This window comes from Leopardus geoffroyi, chromosome C3 (genome assembly GCF_018350155.1).
Source record: "Leopardus geoffroyi isolate Oge1 chromosome C3, O.geoffroyi_Oge1_pat1.0, whole genome shotgun sequence".
Classification (NCBI taxonomy): Eukaryota; Metazoa; Chordata; class Mammalia; order Carnivora; family Felidae; genus Leopardus; species Leopardus geoffroyi.
The window spans coordinates 67,157,038-67,174,528 of record NC_059338.1 but is presented as its reverse complement, the minus strand read 5'-3'; the positions used below and the strand labels follow the sequence as shown (position 1 = coordinate 67,174,528).

General features: G+C 50.0%; 1 protein-coding gene across 5 annotated transcripts in view; it reads right to left on the bottom strand.

The window, feature by feature from the left end:
- The window catches only part of LIN9 (lin-9 DREAM MuvB core complex component), a 64,438-nt gene extending 51,633 nt beyond the window's left edge, over positions 1 to 12,805 (bottom strand). Inside the window, exons 1-4 of one of the 5 annotated variants that reach the window (XM_045453256.1) lie at positions 12,658 to 12,805; positions 5,541 to 5,573; positions 3,525 to 3,619; positions 2,178 to 2,282 (exon numbers count right to left, since the gene is read on the bottom strand). In XM_045453256.1, the coding sequence (XP_045309212.1) occupies positions 2,178 to 2,282; positions 3,525 to 3,619; positions 5,541 to 5,573; positions 12,658 to 12,736 (312 nt within the window). In that variant the 5' untranslated portion in view covers positions 12,737 to 12,805. Of the gene's footprint in view, positions 1 to 2,177; positions 2,283 to 3,524; positions 3,620 to 5,540; positions 5,574 to 11,810; positions 12,069 to 12,657 lie in introns of those variants that run through there. The other 4 variants (XM_045453260.1, XM_045453257.1, XM_045453258.1 and 1 more) reach the window with 4 other exon arrangements.
- Between the last annotated feature and the right edge of the window lie 4,686 nt (positions 12,806 to 17,491).

Genomic DNA, 17,491 nt, shown 5'->3' with positions numbered 1-17,491 from the left:
GAGAGCACAGCAGCCAGCACGGGGCCTCTGAGGACGAGGTGGGACTGCTGTGCAATGTTTAACTGCTGCAACCACGGGGATGGGGCTGGAGGGTGTTATGCTAAGTGAAATTAGTCAGAGAAAGACAGATACCGTATGACTTCACTCATATGAGGCCTTTAAGAGACAAAACAGATGAACACAAGGGAAGGGAAGCAAAAAGAATATAAAAATGGAGGGGGACAAAACAGAAGAGACTCTTAAATACGGAGAACAAACTGAGGGCTGCTGGAGGGGCTGTGGCCGGGGGGTGGGCTAAACGGGGAAGGGGCATTAGGGAGGGCACTTGCTGGCATGAGCACTGGGTGTTATACGTGGGGGGTGAATCACTGGAATCTACTCCTGAAATCATTATTGCACTAGATGCTAAGTAACTTGGAGATAAATTAAAAGCAAATAAAACAAAACGTTTAAATGTGCACATCCTGTGATCTGGCAGTTTCACATGTCAGGCATCTGTCCTAGAAAAACACCTGCAAGTTTATACAGACAGGCCTGGGGTGTTCACGACACCATTATCTGTACTAGTAAAAACTTAGAAACCAATTAAATGCCCGTAAGCCAGAGAACGTACAAACTACGGTATCGTAAGGCTCAATAACATATAACGGTAAAAAGAAACCAAACACTGAAGTCTACCTATCATCTACCTCAATCAATCAGCATGGCCAAATCTCAAAAACAGACTTAATTAAAAAAATTTTTTGTTTTAATCTTTATTTATTTTTGAGAGAGAGAGAGAAAGAGCGTGAGCAAGGGAGGGGCAGAGAGAGGGAGACACAGAATCCGAAGCAGGCTCCAGGCTCTGAGCTGTCAGCACAGAGCCCCATGTGGGGCTTGAACTCACAGATGGTGAGATCACGACCTGAGCCGAAGTCAGATGCTTAACCAACTGAGCCACCCAGGTGCCCCCATTTTTTTTTTTAAACGGTTGTTTATTTTTCAGAGAGAAAGAGAGACAGGGAGCGCACGCAAGTTGGGGAGGGGCAAAGAGAGAGGGTCAGAGGATCCAAAGCAGGCTCTGTGCTGATATCAGCGAGCCGATGCAGGGGCTTGAACTCGTGAACCATGAGAGCATGAACTGAGCCAATGTCAGACGCTTTACTGACTGAGCCACCTACGCACCCCCAAAACAGACTTTTAAATGAAAAACTAAATTACAGAATGATGTGTATGTTATCATGAAAATAATACTACAAATAGAATTTTAAAACCAGAAACATTAAAGAATACCACATATTTTCTGTGAACACCTATTTAAAGTTTTAGAAAAGCCCTATAAAGACCTAAAAGGATAATCAAACTCATTACAGCAGTCACTAGTTACTGAGGGAAGCAGACCTAGGGAACGGGTAGAGGTAAAAATTAACGATTGGAAAAATTGTAAATTTACAGAAAAGTTGCAAAGATATGCCCCTCACCCAGCTCTCCCTAATGTTAACACCTTCCATAACCATGGTTTGTCAAAACTAAGACATTAGTAGTGGCACAACAGTATTAACTAAACTACAGACTTTACCACTAATGTCCTTTTCCTGTCCCAGAATCCAATTCGGGATAGCACATCATACTTTAAAAAATGAACTTTTTGGGGTGCCTGGGTGGCTCAGTCGGTTCATCACCTGACTCTTGGTTTCAGCTCAGGTCATGAGCTCATGGTTCGTGAGATTGAGCCCCACATCAGGCTCTGGGCTGACAGCGTGGAGCCTGCTTGGGATTCTCTCTCTCTGCCCTTTGCCTGTGAGTGCTCTCTCTCTCAAAAATAAATGTTTAAACACACACACACACACACACAAAACATACTTTCCAGTCATTAAGTAAAATGTTTTCTCCCCTCTCATTTCCTTACAAAACTCCGAACTGACTCCCTATTACCAAATCCTACCTGTTTTCAGTCCACTCTCCTCTCCATGCTTGCAAGTGTGCATTTGTGAGACAGGTCTGGCTTTCTACGCTGGGAAAAAGTCCACCAATAAAATAATGGCCTTTCTAGGTCACTAATACAGGAGCTGAGTTGGAGCACTGACTTAAGAAGAACTTGTTACTTGAGACGTAACAGAATAATAAAAATAAACCTGATCACGTGAGCACGTGCTCACCTCCCTTCCCGTGGAACAAAATGCTTGTGACACACGTACCTGCGGGACCATCGCCACTCTCTGGTTTCTTTTAGGGGACCTGGTATTTATTTGTCTGTCGTCTTCGTCAGAAAAGAGTCGACTTCGCTTTGAGTTTCTGAAAGGCTAGGATAGAAATTTGTTTCTTTAATAAAAAGACCGAACACTTCTCATTTTTCTTCCAAAATCTAATCCTGTACCTGGGTGATCCAGCTGAGGCTGGAAGGATGGAGTGTCGGTGATACCAAGCGCTCAAAGTCAGGCGTGACTGATCTTAGATTTACAAAGCAGTGACGTGCACACTGATGCAATCTGTTTACAATTCAAACACCTAGCTGATGAGTAAAACTGGAACCCAAGTGGCCTTAGAAGCCTCGAACGTGCAAGAGGAAAGTAAGCTCTGACAATTCCAGACCTCGTCGTGTCAGTGCTCAGACCGACAGCAGGGGGTGTATCATACGGCGTCCGCCGCACAGGGCTGGGCTGGACAAAGTTACTAGATCACGCGAGAGACTCAACTGAAACGTGTAATAACATACTAGACACTCTGTCGAGAACTGTTACCCGAATTTCCATTTGTGAACAAAAGCACAGGATTCCTATCTCAGGTATCTGATAAGTGCCCGGAGAACCGAACTAGACCACAGAACCAGAACTAACTGGCTTAAGTGCCCAAAAGACATCATACGCTTAAGGGTCAGTAATACGAACAATTTTACAGTCCACCCTGGGTTCGGAGGCCTCAGCAACAGAGAAGGACAACAGAAGTAAATCCCAATCGTACCCACATCCTGTTTCAAATCCTTGTCCCAGCACTGGACACGGTCTCCCGCCCAGCTGGAAGGGAGGTAGGCACAGAGGGTTCACAGCATATGGCCAGCATCCAACAGAGTCAAGGCTAGAGGTGCCGGGCCTTGAAATTAAACCCACCGAGAGTCTTGACACTCCATAGCCCTGGCAGGAAGTCCCTTCTATCATACCTGTACTTACCCTTGACCTACGTGAGATTTTGAGATCTTACCACTTACTTCTATATCTTTTTGCAGGCAGCATGTGAAATTTTCTGTATTCTAAATAAAGTATGATTTGGAGTGATCAGAGGTTGGTGTGTGTGGTTTTTTGTTTGTTTGTTTTTCGTCTTGCCTACTAAAGACACTGCAATTGCTTAACAAATGCCTGATGACCAGATTATCAAAGGCTACTGATGGCGTATGATCGTATACTACTCAATGACACTTAAAGACTCAAATGCCTGGAGATGGGGAAAACCTTGGGAAACTCTTGCTGTCCTGTAGGAATCTGCACATGACAATAATACAGACAATTTAGCTATCATATTCTAAAGAGTAAGAAACACTAATTCCTTACCATTTCCACAGTAGACCCCGTGTTCCTGCCTTTCCAAACAGGTGTTTTTTGTAAAGAGCTGTACTTTTCATTCCGTGTGTTAGATAAGCTTCCCTCTGTAATAAGTAATTATTACTAATAAGATTTAAGTTCAAAGGATTTTATACTACAAACATTGCCTTTTTATTAACAGCAATATATCTGAAATATTTACCAATATGGAAAAAATATACTGAGCATAGTAATTTTGGTTTATTACAAATGAAAAATCTCTTCCGTATTTTTTTTTGTCAAGCGCTACGTAATTGGACAAAGCACTGAATCTTGAAAGTATTAAATTCTCCTATTAAAATATGTGTGGTTTCTTTCTTTGTGTTTTAGTAATTCCTTCATTCTAATTTGCTAAGAAGCACAATCTGATTGAAAACAGGCAGTGGAAAAATGGAAAAAGCTTCTGACTTTGAATTTAGAGTATATTTCTAAACGTTTCCTGCTTCGATATGTGAAACCCTGGCTATACAAAAATAAAACGTGTGGGTGTTTCTGTTTTCCTTGATTCAAAGAAATGTCTTCAGAGCTATCTGCAACTGGAAACAATCCGATCAGGTAACTGATTAGAGATATTATGAAAATAAAGAGAGCGAGTTCAATTTTTATAAAAAGGATATGTTTATATAAAGACACAGAAAACTAGGATGAATACACACAAGACAGTTATTTTTATTTCCTTCTAGGTGCTCATCAGCATTTTCTAACCGTTTTCTGTAAGAAATATATCACTTGTACATGTACTTTTTGAAAGCGAAATGGTTTTAATATTGGGAGGAAAAGAATAACGGAATACTTTTTTCAGGTGTACATTTTAAGAAGCACAAAAAAGGCAGAGTGGGGCTGACCCTGCCAGGCAAACACATCAGGGCAGTCGTAGACACAAGCGTTCTCAAGCCGGGACTTAATGTGGAAAATCACCGACGCAACACACAACACAGTAGCTCTAAAAACTAAAAGTACTGAACAAGTACTAAAAGTACTCTGAGCACAGCCTGGTTCAGGATTTACTTACCCAGCAGAATCCTGCTCAAGCAAAATCTCAAAACAAACTACAGTAAGAGGGGTGGCCAGTGTACGTGCAGAAAGAAAGATCAAGACCAAGGAACATGTACAGCTTTTCTTCCGAGAAAAGTACTATCATTCTTTTATTTCAAGAGACTTACATTATTACTTTTAAGGCAAGATTCCTAAAAAATAAACTCATGCAAAAATACAGCTGAGCACAGCTGTTCAATAAAATGCTTTCACTCTAGGGGCGCCTGGGTGGCTCAATGGGTTGAGCACCCGACTTTGGCTGGGGTCATGATCTCACAGTTCGTGGGTTCGAGCCCCGTGTCAGGCTTTGTGCTGACAGCTCAGAGCCTGCTTTGGATTCTCTGTCTCCCTCTCTCTGACCCTACCCCACTTGTGCTCTCTCTCTCTCAAAAATAAATAAGCATTTTTTAAAAGCCTTAATTAAAAAATGCTTTCATTCTACTATGATGTCTGCAATGTTTAGTTAAAAAGTTCTTGGGGTTTGGGGCACCTGGCTGGCTCAGTCGGTAGAGTGTGTGATTCCTGATCTGGGGGTCATAAGTTTGGGCCCCACATTGGGGGTAGAGATTACCTGCAAATTATAAAAAAGTTATTTAATCAATAATTCTAGAGAAAATTTTTCTATGTCTTTTTAAGATTTTATTATTCATAAGTAATCTCTACACCCACTGTGGGGCTCAAACTCACAACCCTGAGATCAAGAGTCGCATGCTCTACTGACTGAGCCAGCCGGGCACCCCAGGGGAAAAGATTTCTTAGTAATTTCCAACAACCAAGGACCAATTCTCCTATAACAGTCTATGAATTTAAAATTTCATCAGTGAAAACCAATACTTAAAAGTTAGAATGAAGCCTAATTTAGAAAGAAAAGAGAAACATTGTATCCCCATTAATTTAATGAATTAAATTTCCACCTTATGCCATACCTGAAGGATCGCGCTATGATCTTACCTTTTAAACTGACAAGGGCTTTTGCTGAAGAGCCTGCAAGGAAAACAACTCAGTGTTATTTCAGAATCGACATGAGAGAAACAGAACTTGGCTACAGGGCGAAAGTGGCCCATCTGGTTTTAGGGGCGTAGAGACTGAAGTGGCAGGGGGGTGTGCGATCAGAGGTAACCAGAGCTGGGGCACCTGGGGGGCTCAGTCGGGTAAGCGTCTGACTCTCAATTTCAGCTCAGGTCGTGATCTCACAGCTCCTGGGATGGAGCCCCACAGCGGGCTTTGCGCTGACAGCTCAGAGCCTGCTTGGCATTCTCTCTCTTCCCCCCTCCCTCCCTCTCTGTCCCTCCTCCGTTTGCGCTCCTCTCTCTCGAAAATAAACACACATTAAAAAAATAGAAAGAAAGAACCAGCGGGCCATCCCAGCTGCAGGCCAGAACTCAGGCAAAGTAAGGACAAGCTAGAGAGAGCTATCGGGAGTCCTGTGGAAGTTGTGAGAGTTGGGGGAGGGAAGGCAGGGAAGCGTCGGCACAGAGGGATTTGGGATCCTCACCCAGAAGTGTCCTGGTGCTGGAGAAGGAAAAGAGAAAGGAACACGGCCATTTACTGAAGCAAAGATCAGCAGTGGCAGCGGAGTGGAGAAAAGAGAAGGTGAAAAGGATCCAGCGGGACTGTCAATCAGGCAGGGGGTCCCCTGGGAGTCTAGAATCCAGGTGTGTGAGTCAGAGCAGCCCAGAGGGGCTGGCACACAGTTGGAGGGCTCTCTGACGAAAACACGCCTTCGTGTGTATTTGAGTAACCCGGAGGCTCCTCACACACCCAGAATCTGTTGCTAACAAAGGTCCGAGGGGCTCTGTCGCGGGGAACCCTCAGCCCCCCTCTAAACAGCCGGCCTCCAGGCTCTGGTCGCTGTCCTGCGGGCGCTGGGGGCGAGCGGAAGCGGAGAAACCACAGGGAAGTACATGTTGATGAGGCAGGGAGCGCGCTACATTGAAAGTATCAGAACTGGATGCGTATATTGCAAAGAAGTCCGGGTCACTTGCAAAATAATAGGGGCACCTGGGTGGCTCAGTTGAGTGTCTGACTTCGGTTCAGGTCACGATCTCTCGGTTCGTGATTTCGAGCCCGCATCAGGCTCTGTGCCGACAGCTCGGAGCCTGGAGCCTGCTTCGGATTCTGTGTCTCCCTCTCTCTCTGCCCCCCCCCCCCAAAATAAATAAACATTAAAAAAATTAAAAACAAACAAAAAGTCACACCCGAACTCACAGACACAGCGAACAGTTTGGTGGTTGCCAAAAGCGAGGGCTGGGGGTGTGGGCAAAATGGGCAGAAGTATCAAAAAGGCACTAACTTCCGGCTATAAGAGAAATAAACGCTGGAGATGTGATGCACAGCACAGCAACATGAACGCTGCTAAGAAAGCAGATCTGAAAAGTGCTCGTGGTGGGAGAAAAAAGCGTAACCATGGGTGGTGATGGATGTTGACTAACCCATGTGAGATGATCACTTCACATGTATCAAGTCATGATGTTGCACTCCTGAAACTAACACAATGTTAAGTATCAATTTTATCTCAATGTTGAAAAATCAACAGGAAAACCCTTTCTGTGCTCCAGAATAGAAACTGTTCACAGAATTCCGATGAGCAAAAACTCCCTCTTTTAACTTTAAAAACAAAAACAAAACTGTTGAGAACACCTTTTTTTTTCTGTTACTATAGTCATAGTCAAATTATTACATATCATTCCTCATTTTTAAGTCTGTTTCATTAAAAAAATTTTTTTTAATATTTATTTTTGAGAGAGAGAGAGAGAGAGACAGAGCAGGAGTGGGGGAGGGACAGAGAGAGAGGGAGCCACAGAATCCAAAGCAGGCTCCAGGCTCTGAGCTGTCAGCACAGAGCCAGACACGGGGCTCGAACTCACAGACCGCGAGATCATGACCTGAGCCGAAGTCGGACGCTTAACCGAGCAACCCAGGCGCCCATAAGTCTGTTTTATTTTAGAACCAGCTACTTCTCATCTCAGTTACTGTGACATCCATTTATGTTTGATGGAATATAATCTACAATCAGGCAGCAGTTAAGTTATTCAAAAGTTTGGTCATTTACCTGCACTGAGAAAAGACAAAATTTTAAATGGCATGTTCAAAATGTGTATAAACATCTTTAAGGAGCCAATCCGTTACGGCATTTCCTAAAACACAAAAACAAATACAGGATGATCTCGGGGGATAAAGTAAGAAAGAGGACTATGAACTAGGTAAAAAATCAGAGAAGGCAGAGTCATTCTCCTTGTTGTTTAACAGAAAGAAGCAGCCATGATTCACAACTCGTACGAATGGACAACAGACTTGAAATGAAAAGCCATGGATAAGGTACGGCAGTTCTGGCTACGAAACGTTCTCACGCAGCTCAGATCCCGAACTTCAGCCGACTTTTCCTCCGCAGGCAGGATGAGAGAGGCTTGTAGAAACAGACAAGCCATCAACACCAAAGCCACTCTTGCTCTCACTCGACTCTCTTGCCTCGATGTGGAGAACGGGTGGGTAACAGGACACCTTAACAGCCTCCAAACAGCAGCCGGGTTTAATGACAGCGGAAGTAGAAGCATGGGGGAGAAGTGAGGGAGCGAGGCCATAAAGGCTAGCTAAAAAGCCTCACGCAGCACAACATGACGGGGAAGCAGCTGGCGGACAGGGCACGTATCCACCTGGCTGCCAAGAGAATCTGGTTGGTTTTGGAAAGAGCAGTGAGCATTCACTCTCCCGGCGAATACGCAGAGTGCTGACTGCACCCCCGGTCCCTGCTCGAGGCACTGGGGCTTCAACAGCAACGCAGAAGAGCCAAAGGCCCCACTGTCATGCACTTCACATTCTAAGGAGGGGAGATGAACAGATACATCGAGTGGTGATAAGCACTGGGCAGGGACGGGGGGGGGGGGGGGGGGCGGCAGGATATCAGGAACGTGGGCAGGGGGTGGGAGCGGGAAGACTGTTTCCATGAGGTGCTCATGATCAGTTAGCTGCTCTGGAAGGTGATATCTGAGCAGAGATCTGAAGGAAGAGGTGCGAGCCTCAAGGATATCCATTCCTGCTCCGTGAAGGTAAGACTCTGTCCTAGGGATTCTGACCTACCCCTTTTAGCCTTTTTTTTCTTTTTCGAGGGACCACATAGCATAATGGTTAAGGGCACACATCGAGACTAGCTATATTTGAATCCTGGTTCTGCCACTTTTTTGCTGTGTTACCTTAAACAATTTACTTAATTTCTCTGTGCTGCTGATTCATTTGTGAAACAGGGATTAAACGAGTTACCGTATGTGAAAGTGCTCAGAGAACAGTGCCCATAGCACATGGCTAATTTTTATATCGTGTTTATCATTAGTATTACTTTGATCAATAAGAAAAAAAAAAACTTCTAGGCTAAGCACATGGATTTTACAGGCTGGTGCACAGAAGTTAGGACACGGGCTGTACGTGTGTATATGTGCTATGTGCTGAATATGTTCGTTCGCTCGTTCATTCAACAAAGTATTCACCGAATGCCTCCTGCAGCACCATTCCAGGGGCTGGGATCAGCTGCCGGAAGAGACAGAGCCTCTGCTCTCAGCAGGCTTACAGTCTAGTGGGAAGAGACACACAATAAACAAGTACAGGAAATGATAATGGTATGTGCAGCTGTCATAAAGGAAACAAACGAAGTGATCTCACTGTGTGTGTGTGTGTGGGGGGGTACTTCACATAGGGTGCTGAGGGAAGTCTTCTCTGAGGAGGTAACATCTAAAAAGGACTAGTCTTGAGGGAGCAGGAGGTCAAAGCAGTGGGTCTGGGCAGAAGAAATACCAGGTACAAAAACCCTGAGATAGGGCGTTTAGAGCATTCAAGGAGCAGCAGGGCAAAGGCCATTGTGCTCAGGGAGCAGGTCATGGGAAAGGGTCAGAGAAGTAAGGCAGGTGTCAGGCATGAACCGGAAAGGCAAGCAGGAAGAAAACCAGAACCGGTGCCTTCTCCGGGGGGCTTCCAACCAATCTCATGGACAGACGCAAAGCCACAGCTGTGACCACTGCCAGCAAGAAGTTACAAGACCGAATAAAAAGATTTCATAAGAAGGTGTCACCTTGTCCGGGAGGATGGAAAATAACTTTCTAAAGAAGCTTGGGGGTAAAGGATGTAAAGGATAAACAGACATCAACTGCAAGCGAGGAAAAGGAAGAACATTCCAGATGGTGAGAAGAGCATGTGCAAAGGCCTTGCAAAAAAAAGAAAGCCTGGTGAGTACAGGGACTGAAAAAGGTCAAATTTAGCTCAAAGGGACAGGATGAGGGGCTCCTGGGTGACTCAGCTGGTTAAACATCCAACTCCTGATTTTGGCTCAGGTCATGATCTCACAGTTCATGGGTTCAAGCCTTGAGCCAGGCTCCGAGCTGGCAGTTCAGAGCCTGCTTGGTATTCTCTCTCTCTGCCCCTCTCCCATTCATTCTCTTTCTCAAAATAAATAAACTTAAAAAAAAAAAAAAGGGACAGTAGGAGAAGAAGAGTGGTACCAAACGAAGCTGGAGAGGTGGGCGTGGCCAGAGTCCAAAGGCCCCCGTGGCTGTGATAGTGTCCCCAGCAGCAGGATGACACATGCCCTCTAGAAGGACTGCTCTGACTCCTTGGAAGTTACAGGGTAGGGGCGGGCAGTGGGTTAATGGGAGGCCGGGAGGCCGAAGGGATTGGTGCACGGGGGTGTCGGGTGATGGGGAGAAGGTGAAAGTTACAAGACGTGGTCAGGTCCTTGTCACGGGAGGTGGAAGACGCAAGTGCCCAAGTTTTCATGAGCGCTGGGGGGAGCTGTTCATTAAGGCAGGAACTACTGGGAGGACTTCATCCTGGGCGGGGGACTATGAGGTCGGTCCTGAACCCCTGAAGTTGAGGATTTCACACCCGACAGCAGATGTGAGATATGCAGCGGCTGCAAGGAGAGGCCTGGGTTTCCTCGTACACAGGAACTGGCGAGAGGACTTCCGTCAACCGAAACGAGCACTTAAGGAGCATCTGGGTCACAGCAAGTACGCGTATGGCAGCTTTCATTATTGGTAACGTTACACTGGCTCCTGGCTAATGCATTGGCCAGTCCCTTCGACTCAAATTGGCAAAGAAACCTGCTATTTCCAGCATCAAACTGAAAATCACTTCCCACCAATCTTCTCCAGGTTCGTTAGTAGCGTGTCAATTCAACATAAATCAAGTGTTCACATCCACCTGACACGTGGCACCGCGTGTGACCAACGAGGGCGGCAGTCCCTGCTCGCAGCAAGTTGTGGTCTCGCTAAACAAGACGTCCCTGCACGCACACAGGTGCACGGCCCATGTGCACCCCTGCGACCAGGAGAGGTCACAACGTGACACAAACGATGGTGACGCAGCCTGAGAGCGTCGCTGGCGTTTGAATCCTGGTACCCACGGCCCGCAAGTCTCTACCAAGAATCCTAGTAGGTCCTCAATAAATACTTAACGGTGACGAGCAAATATTCCAAATGACAGTTACAAGAAAGCCGCTTCAAACACCCCTCATCTCATGTCAACAGAAGGACCGGCCTTCAAAAGCACAGGTCCGGTGGTGGTGACTCCTGACACGCGCTGACCACCCCCGTCCCCAAGAGAGCAAGGACTCCCGGGTGGCCGGCACGTGGCGTGCAGGCCCACCCTCACCTGGGGACGTCCGTCGCCACAATCCCTGTCCTCTCCAAACCGGAAACAACGCTCACGGCAGGTCTACCCTTGCGCCACGTCCAACGCGGGGGGGGGGGGGGGGGGGCGGCAGCCACACCTGACCACCTGCTGCAATTAGCAAACGTTAACATTGAAAACCCCGCTCCCCAGTCACTCCAGCCCCACGTGAGGGTTCCCCGGCCCCCCGTGGCGGGGGCCAGCACCCCGACGACCCCGCGGGCACTCGGTTCTGGGCCCACAACAAACCCACAACTCCGACTCTGCCCACACAACTTTCCGCCCGTTGGGCAACTCGAACTTTCCTAACTCCGCGACGCGGTCGGAGGCCGCGACCCCCACGAAGAGCACGGAGGAGGCTGCGCGCCGCCCTCCTGGGACAAGTGTCCACGTGTCCCGCGCGCCCGGCGGGAGCGCACGGCGACGGGGACCCGCTTCCGTTCCGCCGGGACCCTCGCGACTGACGGGCGGGCACGCACGCACCGGACGGGGAGCGGGGGCCCTTCTGCGACCGACTCGAGCGACCGCCTCCCCCCGACTTCAGACGACGGCGCTGCGGATTCCCACCTCGCGTCCCACGGCGCCCGGAGCAGGGGCCTGGCGCCCTCCGGCGCTGGCCGCGGGCGAGCACCACCCGGGTCACGGGGGCGGAGGGAGGCGAGCCAGGAAGGGCACGGGCGGTGCGCGCCGCGATGCTCTCGGCCGTGGAGGAGGGCACGCGCGCGCACGGGGAAGTGTGCGGGGTGGGGGCGGCCCGGGTCCTCCCCGCCCCCCCGCCCCCGGGAAGGTCCACGGCCACCTGTGGTCCCGGGGGAAGGGGCCAGCGCTGTGACACGGAAACACTTCCAGGGGTGGACACGCCGGAGGAGGAGGCGGGGGGAGGGGGGGAGCGGGCAGCGGGGGATCCCCCGGCGCCCGCAGAGGCAGGAGCCGCCACAGGACGCCCGGCCCGGCCGGGGCGGCCCCCTCCCCGGCCCCGGGCCCTCGCGGCCGCGGCCGGGCGAGTTACATAACCCCGCCGGGCGAGCGGGGCGGGCGGCGAGGACGGCCCCCCGCGGCCCGGGGCCGCTCCTCCCCCACCCGGCCCGGGGCCCGCGTGCGGCCCGGGGGCGGCGGCCCCCGCCCCCACCCCCACCCCCCGCCCCGGCCGGCGCGCGCCGCTGCCCCCCGGGCTTTCGGTTTCCGGCCCCGGCGCTCACACCACCCCAGAAACCCACACACACAGGCACCATAACAAAGGCGGCGACGCGGCGGCAACACGGCGGCGGGAGCCCTGGGGGAGCGCGCCGGGGCCGGCGGCCGGCCCCGCCTGCCCGGCGGAGTGCACGGCCGCCCGCCCCGGCCGGCGCGGCCTGGGGCGGGGGGGGGCGGGCGGCCGGCGGGAGGCAGGGGCGCGCTCGGAGGCGCTACTCACTCTCGTCAGGCAACTGGTCGAGCTCCGCCATCTTGAACGAGCCGCGCCGCTTTTTCAAAGGCTGCCCGCCGCGGTGCATTGTGGGGCGGAGACTGTCTTTGCGAGGGAGGTTCGAATGCGGCGCTCGCTGCCCGCGGCGCGGCCGGCTGAGGCGGGCCGGGGAGGGGTGCGGCCGAGCGGGCGCGGGCCTGGGGAGGAGGGGGGGGGAGAGGCGGGGGAGGCGGCCGCGGCCCGGCCCGGCGCCGGGGCGCGCGGGGAAGCGGCCGCGTCCCGCCCGGCCCTCCCGGGGCCCCCGCCGCGGGCGCGGCTGCGGACGGAGGGGGGCGCGGCGGGGCAGGCGGGCCCGAGGGGCCCGCGGGGTGGCGGCGGGGACCTGCGGGACAGCCCCGGCCGGGTGGCCACGTTGGGCGCTCGGGCCGCCGCCGCCGCCGCAGGGCGGCTGCTCTGCTCGCCGCGACACCGCGCGGCGAGCGCGGAGGGCATCGCCGGCCTGGCGACCCGAGGCGGCGGCGGCGGCGGCGGCGGCGACGCGGCAGGGTGGCGGGGCCGCTGTCCGGGAGTGTGCCCGGGACACCGATGAGAGCCCGCCCCGCTGGGGGACACGTTTCACGGTCCAGCGATACGCCACCGTGGCCGGTGCACAGCGCATTTAACAGAAGTTAACGAGCCCCGAGCCTTTCCCTCCGGGGGTCGTGGGGGTGGGGGAGGGGTGGGCAGAAGGGGTAATGGAAAGACGACACGGGTGACTTCCAGGAACTAGAAGCGGAGGCGTGGTAGACAGGTGAAGCCGGATCAGCGCTCGGAGGCCGGGCCGAGGAAGCCCTCGGACTTGCACTGGGGCAATGGGGGAGTCGGCTTGGCAAAGATAGGGGTGACATGCTTGCATTTGTGTTGAAGAACAAAAATGGGGGCGATGGATGGCCCTGTGACAAGGTGACAGTCTTGGAAACCAGTCCAGTCTCGTTGGGGGGGGGGGGGGGGCGGTGGTGGTGGTGAAACGCTCAGTGGGGCAGGCCGGCCAAAGAGGGGAGAGATGCCTGCCTGCACGAGTCCCGCTAGAGGTTCAGAGGATGGGCTCCGGAGCCCTGAAAACCTGCTTGGGGTTCCGGCTGCTAGTTGTATAATCCCCGGCGGGTTTGTTTCTTACCTTAAATCTCTGTGCAGTCACACTCGCCCCTGACAAGTGCAGATAATAACAAGGTTGCTTTGCGGATTAAATGAGCTGGTAGATAAAGGCATTCTCGTAGTTGGTGACACATTTTGACTCCAATGTTAGCTGTCGCTGCCACTTTGGTTGAGTATCACCACCAGCCTGTGCCTTAGAAACCGGGTGCTGCCGGCTTGCGGGGGGGGGGAGGAAGGGGGCAGAGTGTGAGCAGACAGGGTGAAAAATTCAGTTTTAGAAAATAATCCTTAGGTCACTGATTTAACCCCTCCTGTGCCTTCTTAGACACGTTCTGATGGGCCCTCTAAGAAGTCGAAAGGCGTGCATCCCTATTTGTCAAAGTCATGTCAGTGTGGAGAGGAGCTTAAGACGTCAGATCTGAGAAGGGAAGAGCAGGCAGGTAGAGGAGTGAGGGAAACCACCTTTGGGAAAGTAAACCTGTGGTCAGAGTATCATTGGACCAAAGCAAGGCTGCTGTTTAAGTAACTTGAGGCCCTGCCTCTGATAATCTGCAGTTTGGTGTTTGTTTTTTATTTTTTTTAATGTTTATTTTTTAATTTATTTTTGAGAGGGAGAGCGAGAGTGGGGAAGGGGCAGAGAGAGACAGAGACACAGAATCCGAAGCAGGCTCTAGGTTGTCAGGACAGAACCCGACAGGGGGCTCGAACTCACGAGCCTGGAGATGGGGACCTGAGCCAAAGTCCGACGCTTAACCGACTGAGCCACCCAGGCGCCCGAGTTCTTGTTTTTCAAACTTTATTTACTATCATTTTGAAAAATTCCAGTATAGCGAACGTACAGTGTTATATAGTTTCAGACCTACAGCATAGTGATTCAATGCTTCCGGACATCACCCAGTGCTCATCACAAGTGCCCTCTTTAATCCCCATGTCCTATCTCCCCCGTCCCCCACCACCTCCCCTCTGGTGACCAGTAGTATGCTCTCGGTAGTTAAGAGTCTATTTCTTGGTTTGTCCCTTTTCCTGTTTGTTTTGTTTCTTAAATTGCACAAATGAGTGAAAGCATATGGTATTTTTTTTTCTCTGACTTGTTCAGCATAATACACTCTAGCTCCTTCCACGTTATCGCAAATGGTAAGTCTTCATTCTTTATTTATGGCTGAATAATATTCCATGGTGTGTGTATGTGAATATCCTTTATCTCATATGTCATTTGCAAATATCCTCTCCCATTCCCTAGGCTGCCTTTCAGTTTTGTTGTTTCCTTCGCTGTGCAGAAGCTCTTTATTTTGACGTAGTCCCATAGCTTATTTTTGCTTTTATTTCTGTTGCTTCAGGAAACATCTAGAAAAGCGTTGCTACAGCCGATGTCAGAGACACTACTGCCTGTGTTCTCTGATAGGATGTTATGGTTTCGGGTCTCACGTTTAGGTCTTCAGTCCATTGTGAATTTATTTTTGTATGTGGGGTAAGAAACTGGTCCAGATTCATTCTTCTGCGTGTCGCTGTCCAGTTTTCCCAGCACCATTTGCTGAAGAGTCGGTCTTTTTCCCACTGAATATTCTTTTCTGCTGTGTCGAAGATTAGTTGACCATATAGTTGTGGGTCTACTTCTGGGTTTTCTGTCCTGTTCCTTGTGTCTGTTTTTGTGTCGGTACCATACAGTTTCGATGACTACAGCCTTGTAACACAGCTCGAAGTCCGAAATCGTGACGCCTCCTGCTTTGCTCTTCTTTTCGTACATTACTTTGGCTTTTGTGGTTCCATACAAGGTTTAGGATTGTTAGTTCTAGCTCTGTGAAAAATGCTGCTGGTATTTTCGTGATAGCATGAAATGTGTAGATTGCTTTGGGACATATAGACATTTTAACAATATTTGTTCTTCCATGAGCATGGAAAGTCTATTTCTTTGTGTTTTCAATAAAGACATATCCGTATTTTATTTATTTAAAAAAATTTTTTAATGTGTATTTACTTTTATTTATTTATTTATTTATTTATTTTTTCAACGTTTATTTATTTTTTTGGGGACAGAGAGAGACAGAGCATGAACGGGGGAGGGGCAGAGAGAGAGGGAGACCCAGAATCCGAAGCAGGCTCCAGGCTCCGAGCTGTCAGCACAGAGCCCGACGCAGGGCTCGAGCTCACAGACCGTGGGATCATGACCTGAGCCGAAGTCGGAAGCTCAACCGACTGAGCCACCCAGGCGCCCCATAATCTGCATTTTAAACAAAAGCCGTAAATGAGTCTCCTCATACTCTGAAGCCTGAAGCTATATCCCAGTCCCAGATCTACCCGTATTAGCTGCGTGACCACAAGCAAGGCACTAAACTATTATTCTCAGTGAGCTTCTGTATTGGATATTTATGAAAGAGAGTTTGTAGTCATCGGCTTGCTCAGTTTTCCCAACAAGCTGGAAAGTTGCTCAAGGACAACATCCAGGTGAGGGAATCAGGAGTCTGGTCCACTCTCTCCCTGCCTCAGTTTCTCCCTCTGGGGTGTGACGGTAACACACCCATCACAAGGCTGTCATTGCCTCCATTAGAAACAGAAAAACTAACATTCGGACAAGGACACTAAACTCATCAAAAACTCTGGGTAAAAATACAACACAAGAAAAGTCAATAGAGCTACATTTTAGACTTACCGGGTTTGAGTCTTTCCAGTCCCATCACCCATTTATCAAACACTGAGTGATTGCTGTGTAAACTCGTATGCTTCAGAGGGCACTATCGCGGGGCACCCGAGGGGCTCAGTGAGTTGAGCGTCCGACTCTTGATTGCGGCTCAGGTCATGGTCTCGTGATTCCTGGGATCGAGCCCCACATTGGGCTCTGCTCTGACAGTGCAGAACCTGCTTGGGATTCTGTCTCTTGCCTTCTCTCTCTGCCCCTCCCCCGCCAATAAATAAATAAAAACTTAAAAAAAGGCAGGATCAAGAATACAAAAAGACAATCCTCAGAGTGGCAGATAATAATTGCAAATCGTACATCCAAACCATGTATAAAGAAGCCTTACAGCTTGATAATAAAATGACAACCCAATTCCAAACTGGCAAAGGATCCAAAAAGAGATACAACAGACCAATAAGCACATGAAAAGATGCTCAACTGCATAGTCATTAGGGAAATGCGAGTCAAAATCACAATGAGATACCCCTCCACACCCACCAGGGTGACTAGGACCAAAAAGATAAAACGTGCCGGCAAAGTCGTGGAGAAATTCGAACTCCTGTCCGCGGTGGAGGGGAATGTACAATGGCGCGGCCTCTGTGGTCGTTGCTTAAAAGATTACACACACAATTTCCGTATGATCCTGTAGTTCCACGTCTGGGCGTACCCCCAAAAGACCGGAGGTACTTGTACGCCGTGTTCATAGCGGCTCTGTTCACAGTAGTCAAGACAGTAGTCCGGAGGCAGAAGCGAGCCAACGGTCCGTCGATGGCGGGTGGATAAACAACGTGGCGTGGACACAAAATGGAATATCGATATCCACAAGCAGAGAAGTTCTCACTTATGCTACCACGGGGATGAACTTTGAAGACATTCTGCTGCGTAAAATAAGCCAGTTGCGAAAAGACAAATATTGGAGGATTTCCTTCTACGAAGTACCTAGAGTCGACACGTTCACAGAGACAGGAGGGAGAACTGTGGTTGCCAGGGAGAGGGAGGAATCGGGGTTGGCGTGCAGCGGGTACTGAGTGTCAGTTT